At 45.3% G+C, this 17,587-nt stretch overlaps 1 protein-coding gene across 6 annotated transcripts in view; it reads left to right on the plus strand.

Annotated features, from left to right (window-relative positions):
• Positions 1 to 1,167: 1,167 nt before the first annotated feature.
• The window catches only part of PDE1C (phosphodiesterase 1C), a 489,759-nt gene continuing 473,339 nt past the window's right edge, over positions 1,168 to 17,587 (plus strand). For all 6 annotated transcript variants that reach the window (XM_032401816.1, XM_032401818.1, XM_032401817.1 and 3 more), the window contains exon 1: positions 1,168 to 1,332. In XM_032401816.1, coding sequence (XP_032257707.1) covers positions 1,248 to 1,332 — 85 coding nt within the window. In that variant the 5' untranslated portion in view covers positions 1,168 to 1,247. The remainder of the gene's footprint in view (positions 1,333 to 17,587) is intronic.

A 17,587-nucleotide genomic window follows, 5' to 3' on the forward strand; every position in this document is an offset into this window, starting at 1 on the left:
AGTGTTTATTAATTGTGTCAAATCCCATCACAACAAATGAAGTTAAATTAATTGTAGTCCCCCAATAGCCTGAGCATAGCACTGTCATTCTACATGTGACACTGGGTGGACTCCACCAAGGCACTCAGCTCTGGTCTATTCACATGAGCTCCCTAGTCCTTGACATAGAACAATGCAACTGTAAATCCTCAGTAACTGCTAGCTGATCGGAGGGAATGATTTTTCCTGTGTAAAACTCGCCTACCAGTCATTTCAGGTACTGGAAGGACCAGTGATTGACCTGGTGTCACAAAGTGAAACTACTATGTCTAAATGCCACCCCTTTCTATCTGTAGGACCTTATTCAAGCTTCTCTGGGCCTCAGTTTCCTCATCTGTAACAAGAGGGTTAGCTGTAGGATTGGTAAAATCTCTTACCTCCACAAATTCCAGGAGTCTAATATTTGGCAAAACCATATTGGAGAGAGCTGGGACGAGCCAATAGGAATGGGCTAGAACACGACTGTAAATCGCACACCTTCGAGCCTCTGTGTGAAAGCACGTGGCCACAAATAAGGGTTGCTTTGATAATTACCTCTGGTGAGGGACTGTTGAGAAGAAATCTTATCGGGGCTCCTGGCTAGTTGAGGGGGACAGCTGCTGGAAGGAAGTGGGCGTGGCGATTGTCCTGACTTCCTTGTTTAGAGTAAACTTTGGCAGCATCTGACCGGCTTAGATGTTTGCTTTTCCATCCGTTGATGTGCTTTTTGGGAGCTCTCCTGCCTGGCAGAGAAAACATCTAGAAGAAGCACGACGCCAGATCTTAGCCATTCCCTTGAGTCCCCAAACCCCACCAGCCCCCAGAGAGGGGAAGGCGAAGTTGAGAGAGAAAACAGGCGTGCGCGCTGGCTTCGGCGCTCGCAGAGAGTAGGGTGGAAAAGACAGGGATTTCGGCACCCGCTCAGCCCCGGTCCACACGCTCGGGCGCGCTCGCCTCCCTTTCCTAGCGCTCCTCGCGCCCTACCTGGAACTTGGCCCCGGGGATGGGGCAGTGGCGCCGAGGGCTGACCGCGCCGCACGCCTAGCCCCTCAGGCGGACTTGCGGCCGCAGCGCCAGCAGCCGGCGCGTCCCGCTCGCAGCGGGCGGGCGGCGGGGTTGCGGGGACAGCGCGCCGCGCGGCCGGGGGAGGGGACACCGCCGAGCGCGGGGCGCGGGTGCAGGGCTGCGCGCTCCGCCGCGGGGAACCCCGGGACACCATCGGCCGAGCCATGACGGACGCCAGCAACAGGAAAGAGGGCTTCAAAAAATGCCGGAGCGCTACTTTCAGCATCGATGGCTACAGCTTCACCATCGGTGAGAACTTTCTACCCTCCGTCCGACTCCGGGATCGGGCAGACACCCTTTTCGGTGGCGGCGAGGGTCCTTTCTAAAGCGGGGGTGGGGGGCGGTCAGGGGTCTGGCTGGGCCGCGGGGCGCTCGCGAGGGGAGCCCCGGGGAGCGGTGACAGGGCAGGGAAGCCGCGTGAGTGGCCGGTCGCTGCACCTGGGGCTGTCCCCGCGGCGCCCCTCACGCCGCTCTGACCCAGCAGCCCGCTGGAGCTGGTTTTCAGGGTTACCCCTTTCTGAACGGCTCGATTTCCTTGCTGCAAACCAGAGAGGAGGGATAGAGACAGGGAGGGAGGCAGAGAGATGGAGAGATGGAGCTAGAAATACTGAGAGAGGGAAGTCAGAAAGCGACAGAAAGACGTGGACATGATAGAAACTAAGACAGACGCACAGAGACATTATGGAAACACCTAGATATCAGGTCAGACACAGAGACAGACTAATAGAATGACAGAGAGGTGGGGATAGTGCTAGAAACAGATGCAGAGGCTGAGAGAGACAGACACACAGAGAGTCAGAGACAGATTGAAGGACAGTTTTTACAAAAGTGGAAACAAGGAGAAAGGGACACAGAGAAAGGCAGGTGAGGGAAGTAGGGATGTAGGAAGGTAGGGAGAGGGAGAGGAAGAGGCGAAGAGAGAGAGCAAAAGAGCATGTCAGACGGCGCTGGATGCAGGCAGGGAGGGAGGGATGTATCATGTTACTGAAATATTCGAGATAAAGCGGTCCCCTGTCCTCTGGACTCCCTGTGGCTCTCTGTGTTCTTCCCTTCTCAAACCTGTTAACAAGAGGGGTACCAGAGGGGCTATTAGAGGTAGCAGGACTACTGTAGGGCTGACGCTCTGGAGGCTGAATTTCAAAAGAACAGTTCTCAGTGCCTTAACTACTGGTCCCATGTTGTGCACTGTTTTGAAACAACTGGCCAGAGATTGCCCCCTCATCTTCCCAGGAGGTGGGCAAGGCCAGGGAGGCTTCCTTTCTGGAATGTCAGAGTTTGGAGAAAAACAGGGCAAAGCCAGGTGCTAAGGAGCTGCTCCAGCATTTCTACTTCTGGGTATGCTCAGGTCACCATGGCTTTAAATCTGAACTTAACCTTGAAACCTTTGAAAATGAGGGGTATGTTAATTTGCTTTTTGGTGGGCTGCACCTGCTTGCCACTGCAGCAGGAAATTGCCAGGGGCAAGAAGGGACCAGTGGAAGGAGCTCATCTTTGGAACACTTTGTTCCTTTTAATGAAGTGGCCCAAGATTTCTGGGGCATGGGCTGAACACGTTGCTTCCAGAATTAAGTCTGAACTCCTTAGCCTGCTCCCCAAGGCTCCCCATTTTGGCTTGAGCTAGCCTTTGCTGCCTCAACTGTCACTTCAAACCTGTATCTTCCACACACTCATCATTGCTTGCCCTTGCCTAGATCCCAGGCTTCAGAGCCTTTGCTCTGGCTGTTCTCTCAGCCAGGAATGCCATTTCCCCAACTCTGCTTTGAGAAATCTTGTCTCTGCTGCCTCTCACTCTCTACCTCCTGTGCTGTCCTTCCCTATCAGAAAGAAGTTCTCCCTCTGCCCTCCCTTGGCCTCATCATCCTTTGTAAGAGCTCACACCCTGCCCTGAATTACTTATTTAGGCGCCTATGTAACTGTGTCTAATTTATCTTTCGTCCTCTAATGGTGATGGTGGCTGCTGGGGAGTTTTTGTAGAAATGAATTTAATGTTGCCAAGGTCAAAAGTGATTCATTAAAAGGCCATTGTCATGTTAATATTAGTTTTCTTGAATCTGGTAAGAAAACTTCTAAAAGTGATTTTTAAAGCTTTCCCTGGTAGTTCCCGGTGAGATCTTCTAAAAAGTGTGGCTTCTAAAACCCAGGTTTAAAGTGTGGTCCTCCCCCACCTAACCCCTTCCGTCCTTTTGCTCCTGCCCTCACTAGGAGAAAGGATTTGGCACATTGGTATGGTCTGCAAGTTATAAGGGACCTCAAAAAGTGAGCTGGTCACTTCCTGGTGAGAGAGCTGCCAGCTTATTTCAGATCTCTGGACATTTTTTCAGTTATTGTCATCTGTCCTTCTTCCCTCCTTCCTTCAAAAAATGCTTATTGAATTTTACTACATTAAAAGATACAATTTAGCACAATGCCTGCCGTATGGTGCACATTCAATAAATGGCAATTGTCATTATTCAAGGCCCTAAGCTAATATCATGGGGGTAGTTGATGAAGATAAATCAGACTTAGAACCTGGTATTCAAGGAATTTGTACTCTTGAGGTGATGTGATCTGTCCATATATGACTTTTTACTAAGGAGAAACTTGTAAGTACCTTAAGAGACATTTTAGAAATTTTAGGCCAATGTGGACATTTGAGAAAACACAGATAATAAAAAAGGAAGACAAAAATCTCTCATAATTTTATCACCCAATGCTAAATATTATTAATATATCTTTATATACTCCCAGTACTTTTTGGTATATATACTTTTTTAAACAAAACACAATGATGATATTTGGTAATCTATTTAACATCTTATTAGCTTTGTTTGATGCTATATGTAAAGCATTTATTTAATCAATCTCCTATTGTTGGCTATTTAGTGTCTTGATTTTTTTGTCATGATAATGAAGAAAGACTAAATTTTTGAGAACATCCATAAATACTTTTGAGAATTCATTTCTAGAAGTATAATTGCTTGGTCCAAGACTATGTATATTTTTAGGGATTTTAAAACACACTTATTGCTCTATATGTTAAGAAAGAAAAAAAGAAGAAGAAGAATGTAGCAGGAGGGGAAGAATGAAGGGGGGGAAATCAGAGGGGGAGAAGAACCATGAGAGACGATGGACTCTGAAAAACAAACTGAGGGTTCTAGAGGGGAGGGGGGTGGGAGGATAGGTTAGCCTGGTGATGGGTATTGAGGAGGGCACGTTCTGCATGGAGCACTGGGTGTTATGCACAAACAATGAATCAGGGAACACTATATCTAAAACTAATGATGTAATGTACGGGGATTAACATAACAATAAAAAATTAAAAAAAAATAAAATAGAAAAAAAAAACACACTTATTGCTCAACTAACCTCTGGAAATACCCACTTACACTCCCACCAGCAGTTTATCAAACTGCTCATAGACTCTCATGAATACCAGACACTATAGTTTCAAAAAAAGTTGCTGGTTTGAGAGGTATACAGAAGTATCTCAATTCCACATGTTATTTCACTTCTTTTGTAAAATTATATTTTTATTTCCTTTGCCTATATGTTTTTCCTCTGGGTGATTTTATCATTTATTTTAATTTGCATGTACTCTTAATGTACAGTGTATAATACATGTTCATTATACATATAACTAATATATTAATGATAGATAATATATAAGTATAATACTATATATTATATAACAATTACTGTATATCAATCACATAATTATATAATTAATATATCAATAATATACATATACATGCACATGTCATTTTTTCTTTTAAGTTGGCTCCATGCCGAGCATGGAGCCCAATGTGGGGCTTGAACTCTTGACCCCGAGATCAAGACCTGAGCTGAGATCAAGACTCAGACACTTAACCAACGGAACCACCCAGGTGCCCCAATGCATACGTATATGTCTCTGTGTGTGTGTGTATATATACACACCTATATACATACCCAGGTGACCCTTGAACAAAACAGGTTTAAACTGCACAGGTCTACTTATACATGGATTTTTTCCAGTAAATACAGTATAGTACTGTAAAATGTATTTTCTCCTCCTTATGGTTTTTCTAATTACATTTTCTTTTCTCTAGCTTACTTTACTGTAAGAATATATTATGTTGTACATATAACATACAAAATGTATGTTAATCAACTGTTGACACTATCAGTAAAGCTTCCAGTCAACAGTAGGCTATTAGTAGTTAAGTTTTTAGGGAATCTAAAGTTCTATGTGGATTTTCAATTGTGTGGTGCATTGATGTCCCTAACTCCCACATATTCAAAGGCACCTCTCCCCCCCATATGTGTATGTGTGTGTGTGTGTGTGTTTATGTGTGTGTATATAATTTGTGAGTGCTGTGTCATGTATATTACAAATATTTCTTCCAGGTAGGAGGACTCATATTCCTGCAACATCAGTGTGTGGCAGTTAAGACTTGCTTTGAAACATACAGATATCTTGTAGTCCACAGCCATGGTTGCCTGTGTTAGGGAGAAAAAATTTTTTCTCTACCGTTTAAGATTCTTCTAGAATCAAACTGACATGAGACAGATGAACAGAAGAAAATCAAAGTTAATTATGTACATACTGGGAATCCACACAGACATGAGATTCCAAAGACAGTCAGACAAAATGAGGTTTATATGTCATCCTGAACTGAGGAGAAGGAGGTGGGGGTCTGAAACTTCAAAGGGAAGGAAAGCAGTTCACAAGAAGATGGGAATGAGTAAATGTTTGCTAAACAAATGTTTGCTGGGCTATCAGAAACAATGGGGGCATAGAGAGGAATTTTAACAAACAGACTTTGCTAAGTTCCTCCCTCCCTGTCATCCCTAGTTCATATTATACTGTAGTTATCAATGGCTTTCTTCTTGGAGCAGGTCCTCTAAATTCTTTTAGGCTGTTAGGGGGAAGGTCAAAGTTTCTTTCTAAGTCCTTTGGGCCTTGATTGTTTTCAGCTGAAAGTAATCTGCAAGCAAAAGTAGCACATTTTGGGGTGATCTGCACTTGGCCCCTACGCCGACTAGTCACATTGTTTCTGCAGGGTGGAGTAAGTAGACATCCCTCTCTTACCATGTGAGAGAAGAATCCTGATGAGATCCTGGTGGCTCCCAGATTGCTCCTTTTTTCAAGTGTCTGACATTATCATTAGGAACCACTCCCTGTTCTAGTCTGAATTAATAAATGCAAAATTTCTACATCAAAGGACTTTACTAAAAGAATTCATGTTGTGCTACTGGCAACTCGAAAGATTCTTACTAGGGGAAGCTGATGAGGACAGTGGAGGTCTTGGGAGTTCTGCAGGAGGGGAAATGTGACCCACCCTGTGACAAGGTCAAGAATAAAGTTTGGAGGGCTTCTGACAAAACTCTCTATTGAGTGGACATTTCTGGGTTAAGGGGAGACATCCACTTCTGGTTCAGACTGGCAGGGAGAAGGCTTCAACTATGTTCTCCACGGGGGTGATACACCCTAGGGGCTGTTTGGGCATATATGGTGCACTTTTGGTAGTTGTATGGTGGGGGGCTGTGGACAGGCTCTGTAGACAGTGAGCAGAGCCCAGAGGAGTTAATGTTTTGCAGAGTGAGGTACAGTCCTTCACAATGAGGAATTTCCCTACGCACCAATAACACCCCCGTGTAGAAAAACTGAGGGTTCCCTCTGACATGGAAGCCTGAGGCCCCTAACAGGCCTGCGCCCTGGCTTTGGGGCCTCTGGGACATTGATGGTCAAGGCTGCAGTGAGAACGGGTGCTGCCACATGTCATATGTAGCTGTGGGGTTTGGACCAGGCTCTGAGCTAGGTGCTTTACTCAGCTCATTTGCTCACTTTTCACAACTCTGGAAGTTATCTGTTATGACCCCATTGTAGGAGAAGAAACCCCTAAGAGACTCTGAGAGGGACTAATTTGCTGGAAGTCGCAAACTAGGAAGTAGCCAAGTTGGATTCAAACCACATCTGCTGTGACCCCTCAGCCCAGAGTTTGCCTCACACCATGCTGCCTCCCACAGTGGACTTTATTTCTGCCTAAGCCTTGGAACCAGCCTGTCATCCCAATGAAGAGAGACCAGGGAGTTTGCCAGGTCTGCTGGGCTAGTGCAGGCAGCAAGGGTCAGAGCATTGTCACAGGTGGGGCTGGGCTGCTCCTGGGAGGAATATCAGGTTGAAGAAACAGGGCTTGCTAATCTGCTTCCCACCAGGGTTCCTCTTCAGCCTCATCATTCCCCATGTCCCAACGCAAATGTTCTTGTGTCCTCTTTATGTAATTTTCTCAGGTCATGAAATCAGGTATGCGGACAAGAGGTCTTGGATGTAAGACTATGAAGTTGAACAGGTGCCATACCAGAAAGCACCGACTGTCATCCAGCAGTGGTGATTTGAGAGTTCCATCCCTAGGAAACCATTGAATTTTCGATTATAGCAAGTGATTATAATGATTAATATTAATTTAAGGCCATATGTTGAAGTTCAAGTGTAATTTGACTCAGGTGAGGTACTTGTGAACCAGCATTTGAGTATGGAACAAATGGATGTGGGGGGAGTTGCAGTATTCTTGTTTTCCAGAAGAACTCTCCTGGTCTTCTGGGGCTTGGATATTTATTTGAGTTTTTATTAAGTGCATGCACAGATTTTTACTTTCTCCACAAGGCTGCCTGAAATATAAACACACAGCCTTCCCCACTAAGTGAAGTATGTCTGCAAAAAACAAAAGCACTTTTTTTTTTTTTAAACCACCTGAGTGGGCCTCACTTAATCTCCTTTGGTACTCCTTACCACTCATTCTACAGATGAGAAAATGGGGCTCCAGGGGGGCCCTCACTTCTCTTCTCCCCTTAGTGATGACCTCTAGGATGTTGGAAGCCATGGGCTGGGAAGATATGAAGTTGGTTGGGTATATGGCAAAGAATCTGCTTCCTTCAAAAATGAACCTGGTGGTGTGGAAAATTCTAGGCCTGTACTGAAGAGGTGTTGCTAACAGAGGGATGTGTTTCCTGTAGCAACTACCACTGGCTCCCTTGCCCCTATGTTTCTCTCTGTGGGGTTGTCCCAAAGGAGGAAACATAAGGGGCCCCTAGACAGCAGAGGCCCAGGGGGCCGGGAGTGAGGGTTCCTGTTCCACCCTTGGATTGCGGGAGCTGGGAACCCAGGCTAAGTGGAAGAGGTCTGCTGGTGGATGCTCCTGTTACAGGGCTTCTGGGGTGGGCCGGGTTCTGTGGTAAATGAGGCCAGGGTGACTCGGCTGCATGCCCTGGGGGTGGGGACCACTCTCCAGCCCGGGCATAGAGGCCCCTGGCCTCCCTTGGTGCATATGGCTCAGGATTTTCTCAGTCCAGTGTGGTTTCTGTGCTCGCTTGGCTGAGTGTCCTGTCTGCTTTCCATCTGCCTGCTTGTCTGTCTGGGTGGAGGCAAGACCTTTGGATATTGCCTGCTTGGTTGGGGGGTGATGGTGGGGAGCAAAGAACTGAATAAGGATCCAAGGCAAAATATTCTGCAGCCACCTCCCAGTCCCCATGGACCTAATTCCCTCCTCTTCCCATCTCTGAGCAGACTGGAGCTGAGTGAGGTGAAGGGGTATGTGGAATGAAGGGTTGTGCAACCTGGGCCTTGCCATCCCTGCTGTGGCACCCATCTCTCCGACCCCACTGTGCCTCTAGGGCAAATCACTCTCTGAGCCTCCGCTTCCTCATGTGTGAAATGGAGAGTGTGAGTCTTAGTTATGGAGCTGTAGTGAGGATCAGGTGAAGTTATGCAAGAAAAAATTGCTTTAACTCTAAAATGCCATTAAAATGCTTCTTGCTATTAAGGAAGACTTCATACTGGTTAAAACTTGTGCACCCTTCTTCACAGCATTTATACTTCAACAAAGGGCAGCTGTATGTGTAGCTTGAGGAATGAGGCTCTCACGATGGGGTTCTGATTGTCGGCCAGCAACTGGAGTACCCAGTTATAGGGATGCGTGTCAGTGGAGAGCTTGCATTTGTAGTGAGAAACCCTGGGCTTTGGAGTCACACGAAGACTTATTGTGCTGGCCAGGCAAGTCGGTTAGCTTTTCTGAGCCTCAGTTTCCTTCTTAGAACAAGTGGGGCAGTACCACCTTCCTTGTGGGTAAACCACAGCCTGGGGAGTGAGGTGCCATGCACAGGGCCTGGCTCTCACACTGTGTGTCTTTGCTCAGCGTCCCTTCCCTTCACCTGAAATCATGCTGTGACTAGAGCTGGCTCTGGCTGGGAGTGGATGTAGGTCAGTGGTATGACCCTGAGGGTTTGTGGGTGCACTGTGGCAGGCTCAGCAGTGGGTCAGCCTGTGCTGCGGCAGGAGTGGCCGCTAGGAAGCCCTGTACAACCGCGCTGGTCCCCGACACAGGAACAAGAGCGTAGTGGGCACTGGGCACTCCTCTGCCATCCCATGGACTGATGCCCCTCGCTGGGCCACAGAGTGTACCTGGAATGTCTACCCAGCCTCCACGGACCTGGCAGAATCCACCTGGGGCAATGGGGAAATTGGAGTCGTTCCAGCCTTGTAGGAATGACCTTCTGAGCCAGGCCTGTGGATCTGTCCTGGGACACAGAAGAAAAAGGGGAGCAGGATGGTTAAATTGGACTTATTAGAGTTCAGAATATGACAAGCTCTGGAGTTAGATACTTGGGGTTCATATTCTGAACCCCATCTTCCTTTTGTTGTGATCTTAGAGAGGTGGCATCACATGGCTAAAGGTCAGTGTCCTAAACTATAAGTGGACATAATAAATAGTATCTTCCTTGCTGGGTTGGGACATTAAATGAGATAAAATGCAAGTAGACTTCCTAGGCATTGTCTTAGTCCATTTGGGTTGCTATAACAATACCACAGACCTGGTGGCTTAAACAACAGGAATTGATTTCTCATAGTTCTGGAGGCTGAGAAGGCACCAGCATATTTGGTGTCTGGTGAGGGCCTGCTTCCTGGTTCATAGATGGCCATTTTCTCGCTGTGTCCTCACATGACAGAGATCAAGGGACCTCTCTGGGGTCTCTTTTATATTTTATAAGGGTGCTAATCCTATTTATGAGGGCTCCATGCTCATGACCTAATTACCTCCCCAAGACCCCACCTTCGAATACCATCACACTGGGGATTAATGTTCAACATATGAATTTTGGGGGGGACACAAACAGTCTATAGCACTATTATTATTGGAAGTTAGTAAACATTTGCCGAATATAGCACGAACTAGACACTCTGGAAGAACATGGAGAACCATGGGGGGAAATGCCCAATTCTGGACTCAGAATTGAGAACTGGGGTTAGTTTCTTACCAACTTGCTCTTTAATCCTGGGCGAGTCACTTAACATGGGCATCAGTTTCTCCATGTGTAAATGAACTGGTTGAGTAAGAAAATCTCTGTGGTTCCTGCCACTCGGGAAGGAGGTGAGCCTTGAGTCCTAAGGGCCACCATAACTTTCCCAGAGTGGGAAGGTTCAGGGAAATGGCTAAATGAGGTGCACTGGGATTTCTGGTGAAAGATGCTTTGCAGAGTTCAGAGCAAAGCAGAGGTAAATTGGATGTAAGACTAGTAAAGAGTTAAAATTATTCTTGGAATAAGTAGCCTAGATTGCGTGTATATAATTTTGTGTGGTAGTTCTGATTCACAGTGAGTTTGGTAACCACTGAGCTAGACTCAAGGAAGGAACCAAAGGCAGGTGACTGTGTAGCTGCCTAAGCCTTCCAGCCACTCCACCTTTATGTTATCAAATCCTAGTGGGAAATGGGATGAACAGGTGAAGATTTCCAAGTGTGTGTTTGTCAGCAGGGTTAGGTCCATTCTGATGGTATAGGAAGCCTTCATGGCTTCAATTCATGTTCCTAGATTCGTTGATTATGAACCATAAGTGTGATAATAAATAGTAGTTATGGGAGCGTCTAGCATGGGTTCTGCTTAATAAATGCTGGCTGGATTTGAGAGGTGGTATGTACAGAGGTTAAGAGCATGGATTCTGGAACTTGACTACCTTGGTTTGAATTCTGGCTTCACAGATTATTAGCTTTGTGATCTTGGACAAGTTACTTACCCTTTCTGTATCTCAATGTGCTCATCTGTTAAATGGAGATAATTATATTACCTGTCTCTTGGGGTGTTGGAGGATTAAATGAGTTAATGTACATCGAGCACTTCGAACAGCATATGGTACATAGTAAGTTCTGTATAAATGTTTGTTATAATATTATTTTTGTATTATTGTCATATTCATAATACATATCCATAATGATAATATATTTCTATAATAATATTATCATGAAGAAAATAGTAATAACCATCTCTGAGTCCTGCTTGATCAAACACGTGTATATACTGTTCTTTGAAAAGCTGTAATTATGACCTTGATCTTCTGTTTTCTGATGTTCAAAATTGGCATTTCCTGCCAAAAGGCATTCACTTTTGTGTCCTTGGGCATTGGTGTCCTGATTCTGTACACATATTTTCAATGAATGCATGGTGGACCTACAAATGCTCCCACCTTCTCAACCAGTTTATCATCTTTTAGGATTTAGTGTGTCACTTGTGATGGCTTTGCAACATAAGTCCCTAATTTCCAGCCCCTTTTTAGATGGGGCTGACTCTCCCAGGCCAGGAGGGTAGGTGGAAAGGAAAGTGATGCAGGAGACCTGGGCTCCAGGCCCAGTGCCAGCCCATCCTGTCCCTGTGACTGTGGGAAAGATCATGAATCTCTTTGAAACTCAGGTTCCTTATCTGTAAACAGGGATGGCAATTCCTTCTTTGTTGTGTTGGGAGAGTTCAATAGGATGAAGAATGTAAGAACCTAGCTCACTCTAGGTGCCCAATAATTGGTAGCTATTGTGATGATGGAGAGGCCCTGCAATCAGGGAGTGGGCAAGTCTCCCAGACCTACATCTGCTTCCCTGGATGGTGCTCACCAGCCTGCCCCCTGGCTGCCTCCCACAGACTCCCACCAGCCACTTGTGTTGAGTGCTGGCAGGCCTGCAAGGCTGTCTTTGTTTTAGTATAGGATTTCCAACCAGGCTGGTATCTGGAGCTCCTGCCTTACCCCAGCTGAGTGCTTCCAGCAGGGTCTGGGTAATTGGTGCCAGCTGCTCTGGGGAGAGCTGGTTGGCACTTCCTGTGCTGTTTGGCAGGCGGGCTCTGGAGTGTGGTGGGTGCTTGGCCTGAGAACCAGGCCTTCCCCAAGGAGCCCTGGGGAAGTGGGGCTTGGAAGCAAAGTTATTGGAAGTTGGATTTTACTTATGGATTTATGATTTTCTTCTCTTAACGCTTTCTTTCTTTTTTTTTTAAGTAGTTTCCATGCCCAATGCGGGGCTTGAACTCAGGACCCTGAGATCAAGAGTCACATGCTATACTGACTGAGCCAGCCAGGCACCCCTCTAAACTCTTTCCTATTCATACTTTCCCCTCCATCTCCCCTGCCTTAGTTCAGACCCTCCTCTTCTCTCACTGAGTCTATTGCAATATTTCCAACTGGCCTCCCCTCCACACTCTTCTCAACACAGCAACTAGAATGTTCTTTTGGAACATACAACTGATCTCTCTGCCCTCCAGCTTAAAACTGTCCAGTAGCAGATTTCTGGGGGAAGATGGCAGAGTAGGAAGGTCCTAACCTCATCTGTACCATGGATACAACTAGAAAATACCCACATCAGTGTAAATAACCCAGAAAATGACCCAAAGATGGGCAAAACAGACTCTCCACAGCTAAATGTAGAGAAGAAGCCACATCAAAGTGGGTAGGGAAAAAAAAAAAAAGTGGGTAGGAAAGGCGGAGATGCAGCTGGGAGTTAAATGGACCCACAGGGACTATCTACAGGAGGGAGAGATGCTGTAGACTCAAAGAGAGGAGGGTAACAGACCCTTACATCAGGCACCCCAGATATGGGGAACTTGCATGGGGAAGATGAATCTCCATAATATTTGGCTTTGAAAATCAGAGGGACCAAATTTCATGGATTCTTACTATCAGCGGGGCTTAATACTTGGAACTTTAAAAATCAGTGGACTTGTCTCTGGGAGAGCTGGAAGGTAGATAGGAAACTGAGTCCCCGCCCTTAAAGAGACAGCACAACAGTCCTGCAGAGATACAGCATAGAAACAGCAGTTTGAAAAACACCTGGGGTATACAGGAAGGGGATTTGTTTACTAATCTCAGAATGTGTGTTGGAGGGATAGAGATCATTCAGAGACTCTTCCAGCAACAAAGGAGCTGGTCGGCACCATTTTGCTCCCCTGCCCCCAGCCTAGACACATACAGACACCTGCAGGAACTAGTGTGATGCCAACACTCACTACCTAACTTGCTAACACTGCTTGCTCTGCCCCTGTGTACTTTTATGGATCTGCTCCCCCCCCACCTCCCCTGCTCCTCCACCCCTCCAGACCTTTCTGGCACCATGCACTTTGCCCCCATGCTCTCCTGAGGACTTGCTCCCTCCAGCCTTGTGGCAGGAGTTTTCTAAAGCAGCTCCAGGTCTCCTCCCACAACAGACCTATGCAAACCTTGCTAACACTGCACACCCTCCCCCCATGTTCTTCTGTAGTCCTTCCCCCTCCAATACGCTCTTGGCTAGAGCCCATCCAAAGTGGTACCATAAGCCTAGCAGTGTGCAAGCAGCTCTGACAGGGGCCAGCACCCCTCCAATGTGACTCCTGCCCTGGAGAGATAACTACACACACCAGTCCAACTGTAGCCCCATCCGTGGGCTGGGGGTAGACATCTGGTCTGACTACAGGCACTGCCCAGAAATGAGATCTTCTCAAAAGACCACACAGGGAAAATGCTCTGTAGTTCAGTGCTACTGCATTGCTGGTGAATGCCTGGTCTGACTCAGGTCAAGCCCAAGTGGCCGCACACTGGCCCAGTAACAACACAGAGACCAAACCCTGCCTACATCAAGCAAAGAGAGACATTGCAGTTGACTGGACTGAAGGCAAATACAGCTCAGCCACAATAGTAGGGTGCATACCCACGTAGGAGACATCCCTGAAGCACCAGTTTCTGGTGAACAGGGGACATTGCAGGGCACTACAGGACCTCTTCTTCATAAGGCCACTACTGTAAGAGCAGGAGAGGTAGCTGACTTTCCTAACATAGAAACAGACACAGAGAGTTAGACAAAATGAAAAGATAGAGGAATATGTCCCAAATGAAAGAACAGGACAAAATCATAGCAAGAGAGCTAAATGGAACAGAGATAAGTAACAAGCCTGATAGAGAATTTAAAGCAATGGTCATAAATATATTCACTGGACTTGAGAAGAGTGGAGGACCTCAATGAGACCCTCAACAAAGAGATGGAAAATATAAAAAAGAACCAATCAGAAATGAAGAATTCAATAACTGAAATTAAAAATAGACTAGATGGAATAAATAGTAGAGTAGAAGAAGCAAAAGAATGGATTAGCAACCTGGAGGACAGAATAATGGAAAAAACAGGAGTGAGAAAAAAAATAATAAAAAAAATGAAAATAGGGAACTCAGTGACACCATCAAGCATAATAAGATTTGCATTATAGGGATCCTAGAAGGAAAAGAGAGAGAAAGGGGGCAGAAAATGTATATGAATGAATAATAGCTGAAAATCTTCTGAATCTGGGGAAAGAAGCAGAAATCTAGATCCAGGAGGAACAGAGAGCCCCCAACATCAACCCAAAGAGGCCCATACCAAGACACATAGTAATTAAAATGGCAAAAAGTAGTGATAGAGAATTTTATTTATTTATTTTTTTTTTAAAAATATTTTTATTTATTTATTTGACAGAAAGAGACAGTGAGAGAGGGAACACAGCAGGGGGAGTGGGAGAGGGAGAAGCAGGCCTCCCGCTGAGCAGGTAGCCTGATGTGGGGCTCGATCCCAGGACCCTGGGATCATGACCTGAGCCGAAGGCAGATGCTTAACGACTGAGCCACCCAGGCACCCCAAAGAGAGAAATTTTAAAAGCAGCAAGAGAAAAGAAAACAGTTACATACAAGGGAAACCCGATAAGGCTATCAGCCCTGTGGCTGTAGGAGGAACATGGGCTGAGAAGAGGCTGGAGGTGGGCTGAGATTCTTCTGGCCAGCTGAAGGATTTGGGTCTTTTTCTCCAAGAGCAGTAGAAGGCAACTGGTGGTTTTAAGCAGAAGTGACACAATTGGATTCGCAAAAGCACCCTCTGCCTGCACTGGGGTGAATCAGTCCGTTGAGTGTTGACTGGTCCTGCTATTTTGTTGTACCTAGCTATTACTGTGTGTGGGAGTTCCTTCTCTCTGTCTGGGCCTTCCTGTATCCTTCTGAGTATTCATTCTCTCTTTGGAACAAATCGAACAAACTTTCAGGCTGCCAGAGAGGCAGGTGGTTGGTGGGGGCTGGAGGCTGTCTTCATTTTCCTAATTACTAAATACATTTTTTAACAAAATGAAGATAGGATTATTAATTTTATTTGTCTATAAAAATAATTTAGATTCATCTTAGGAACTCAGGAAAGAAAACCTTATTATCCAGAGATGACCTATATTAGTATTCAGGTGAATCTGTTTCCATATTTTTCTTTATCCTATGTTCACTTAATATTCTATTGCAGTTTTATATTTAAATGGGATCATACATGTTGTTCTATTGCTTGCTTTTTAAAACTGAATTGTTGGGCACCTGGGTGGCTCAGTTGGTTAAGTGTCTGCCTTTGGCTCAGGTCATGATCCCAGGCATCCTGGGATTGAGTCCCACATCAGGCTCCCGGCACAGCGGGGAGTCTTCTTCTCCCTCTGCTGCTCCCCCCCCCACTCCTGCTTGTGCTCTCTCTCTCAAAAATAAATAAATAAAATCTTTAAAACAAACAAACCCAAAACCTAATTGTATGTATGGACATTTAAAATTACTCTGTTTACTCTCTTAGTACCTAAGCCCTCTTTTGTGCTTATCTCAGTTTTCCTAATCCGCCCACTTTGTTGTACCCCAGAGTCAGGTGAAACTTATCTGAGCATTTCCCAACATGGCCTGTTTAGACAGTGATGTCTCACCAATTCACACACACACACATACACACTCACTCCACATTCACTTATTCCCTCTCTCTCTCTAATTGAGCATTTGTGATTTGCCAGGCACTATTCTAAGGGCTTTGCAAGTATCTGCTCATGTAATTCCCCATTTTCTGATGAGGCAGGGAAACAAAGGCACTTGCCTGGGAAGTGGAGAGACTAGGACTTGAGTCCAGGGTATCTGAAGCTTTGGTGGTTATGTGTGAGCCTGACTGTGCCTGGGGGATGTCAGTGGAAGGGCTCTTCCTATTCCTGTGGCACATACCTTTGGTAAAAATTTGAAGCAGTTTGGGACATCCAACATTTCCTCTGATCCCAATGAGAGGGTTTATGACCTTGTACGAGGGAGGTAAACTGGATATTAAGCTCTTAGTACCAGAATGTTTCTTATAGTTTATTTCAACTGAAAGCTCATTTGGTCATGTATTGCTTCATTCATTCTTCCACAAACATTTGCTAGGTGCCCATTGACTGCAATATATAAGGTGACATTAGACAATTTTCTCATTCTTGAAAAGTGTGTGGGCTGGTAGACTGATATTAAAAAATAACGTCCCTGGGCCAAGTGTTATCTGAGGGATTTATAAAGAATGAGGGTAACACAGGGGGAGGAAGGTCTCACTGCCTGCAGGAGTCAGCAAAGGCTTGGACTCAATTTTTTTCTGTCTTTTCTTATCTTTTTTTCCCTTCCCTTCATTCAGTTTTATTGAGGTGCAATTTACATACCATAAAATTCACCCATTTTGAAAGTACAGTTCAAGATTTTTAGTAAATTTACGGAGTTGTGCAATCATCACTGTGTATAACTACTCCACTGTTTTATTTTGAATAGTGCTCATTATATTGATATATACATTTGTGTATCCATTCACTAATTGATGGACACAGGTTATTTCTGTTTTTTGGCTATTATGAATAATGTTGCTCTAAACATTCATATACAGGTATTTTTGTGCATATAGGTTTTCATTCTCTTGGGTAGATTCCTAGGAGTGGAATTGCTAGATTGTATGGTAAATTAATGTTTAACTTTCAAGAACCTGCCAGACTGCTTTCCAAAGTGGCTGCACCATTTTACAATCCTACCAGCCATGTAAGAGTCCTTGAGCAGAGTTTTAAAGAAGTAGGAATTAGCTAGATCTGTGTTTTTCCAAATACTGCAGGGGCAGGGCTGGCTGCATAAGAACCAAATGGGGAGCTTGTTAGAGATCTGGTACCAGGAATCGGAGATTCTGATTCTATAGTTATGTAATGGGGCCCAGGCATGTGCATTTTAGAAAGTTTTCTAAGTAACTCTGATGCACAACTTTGTTTGGAAATCACTGAATTGGATGAGGTTGAGGATGGGATGGGCAGGGGAGAGATTTGGGAACGTTCTAGGCAGAGAAAATGGCATGCAAAAAACCAGCATAATATGTCATTTAATGGTTAGCACTAGGAGCCTTGGGATTTCATACTCATTGTAGGAGAATTTATTTTGCATTCTGATATTGCACCTGAT

Source organism: Phoca vitulina, unplaced genomic scaffold (genome assembly GCF_004348235.1).
Source record: "Phoca vitulina isolate PV1807 unplaced genomic scaffold, GSC_HSeal_1.0 scaffold4, whole genome shotgun sequence".
NCBI classification, from domain to species: Eukaryota; Metazoa; Chordata; class Mammalia; order Carnivora; family Phocidae; genus Phoca; species Phoca vitulina.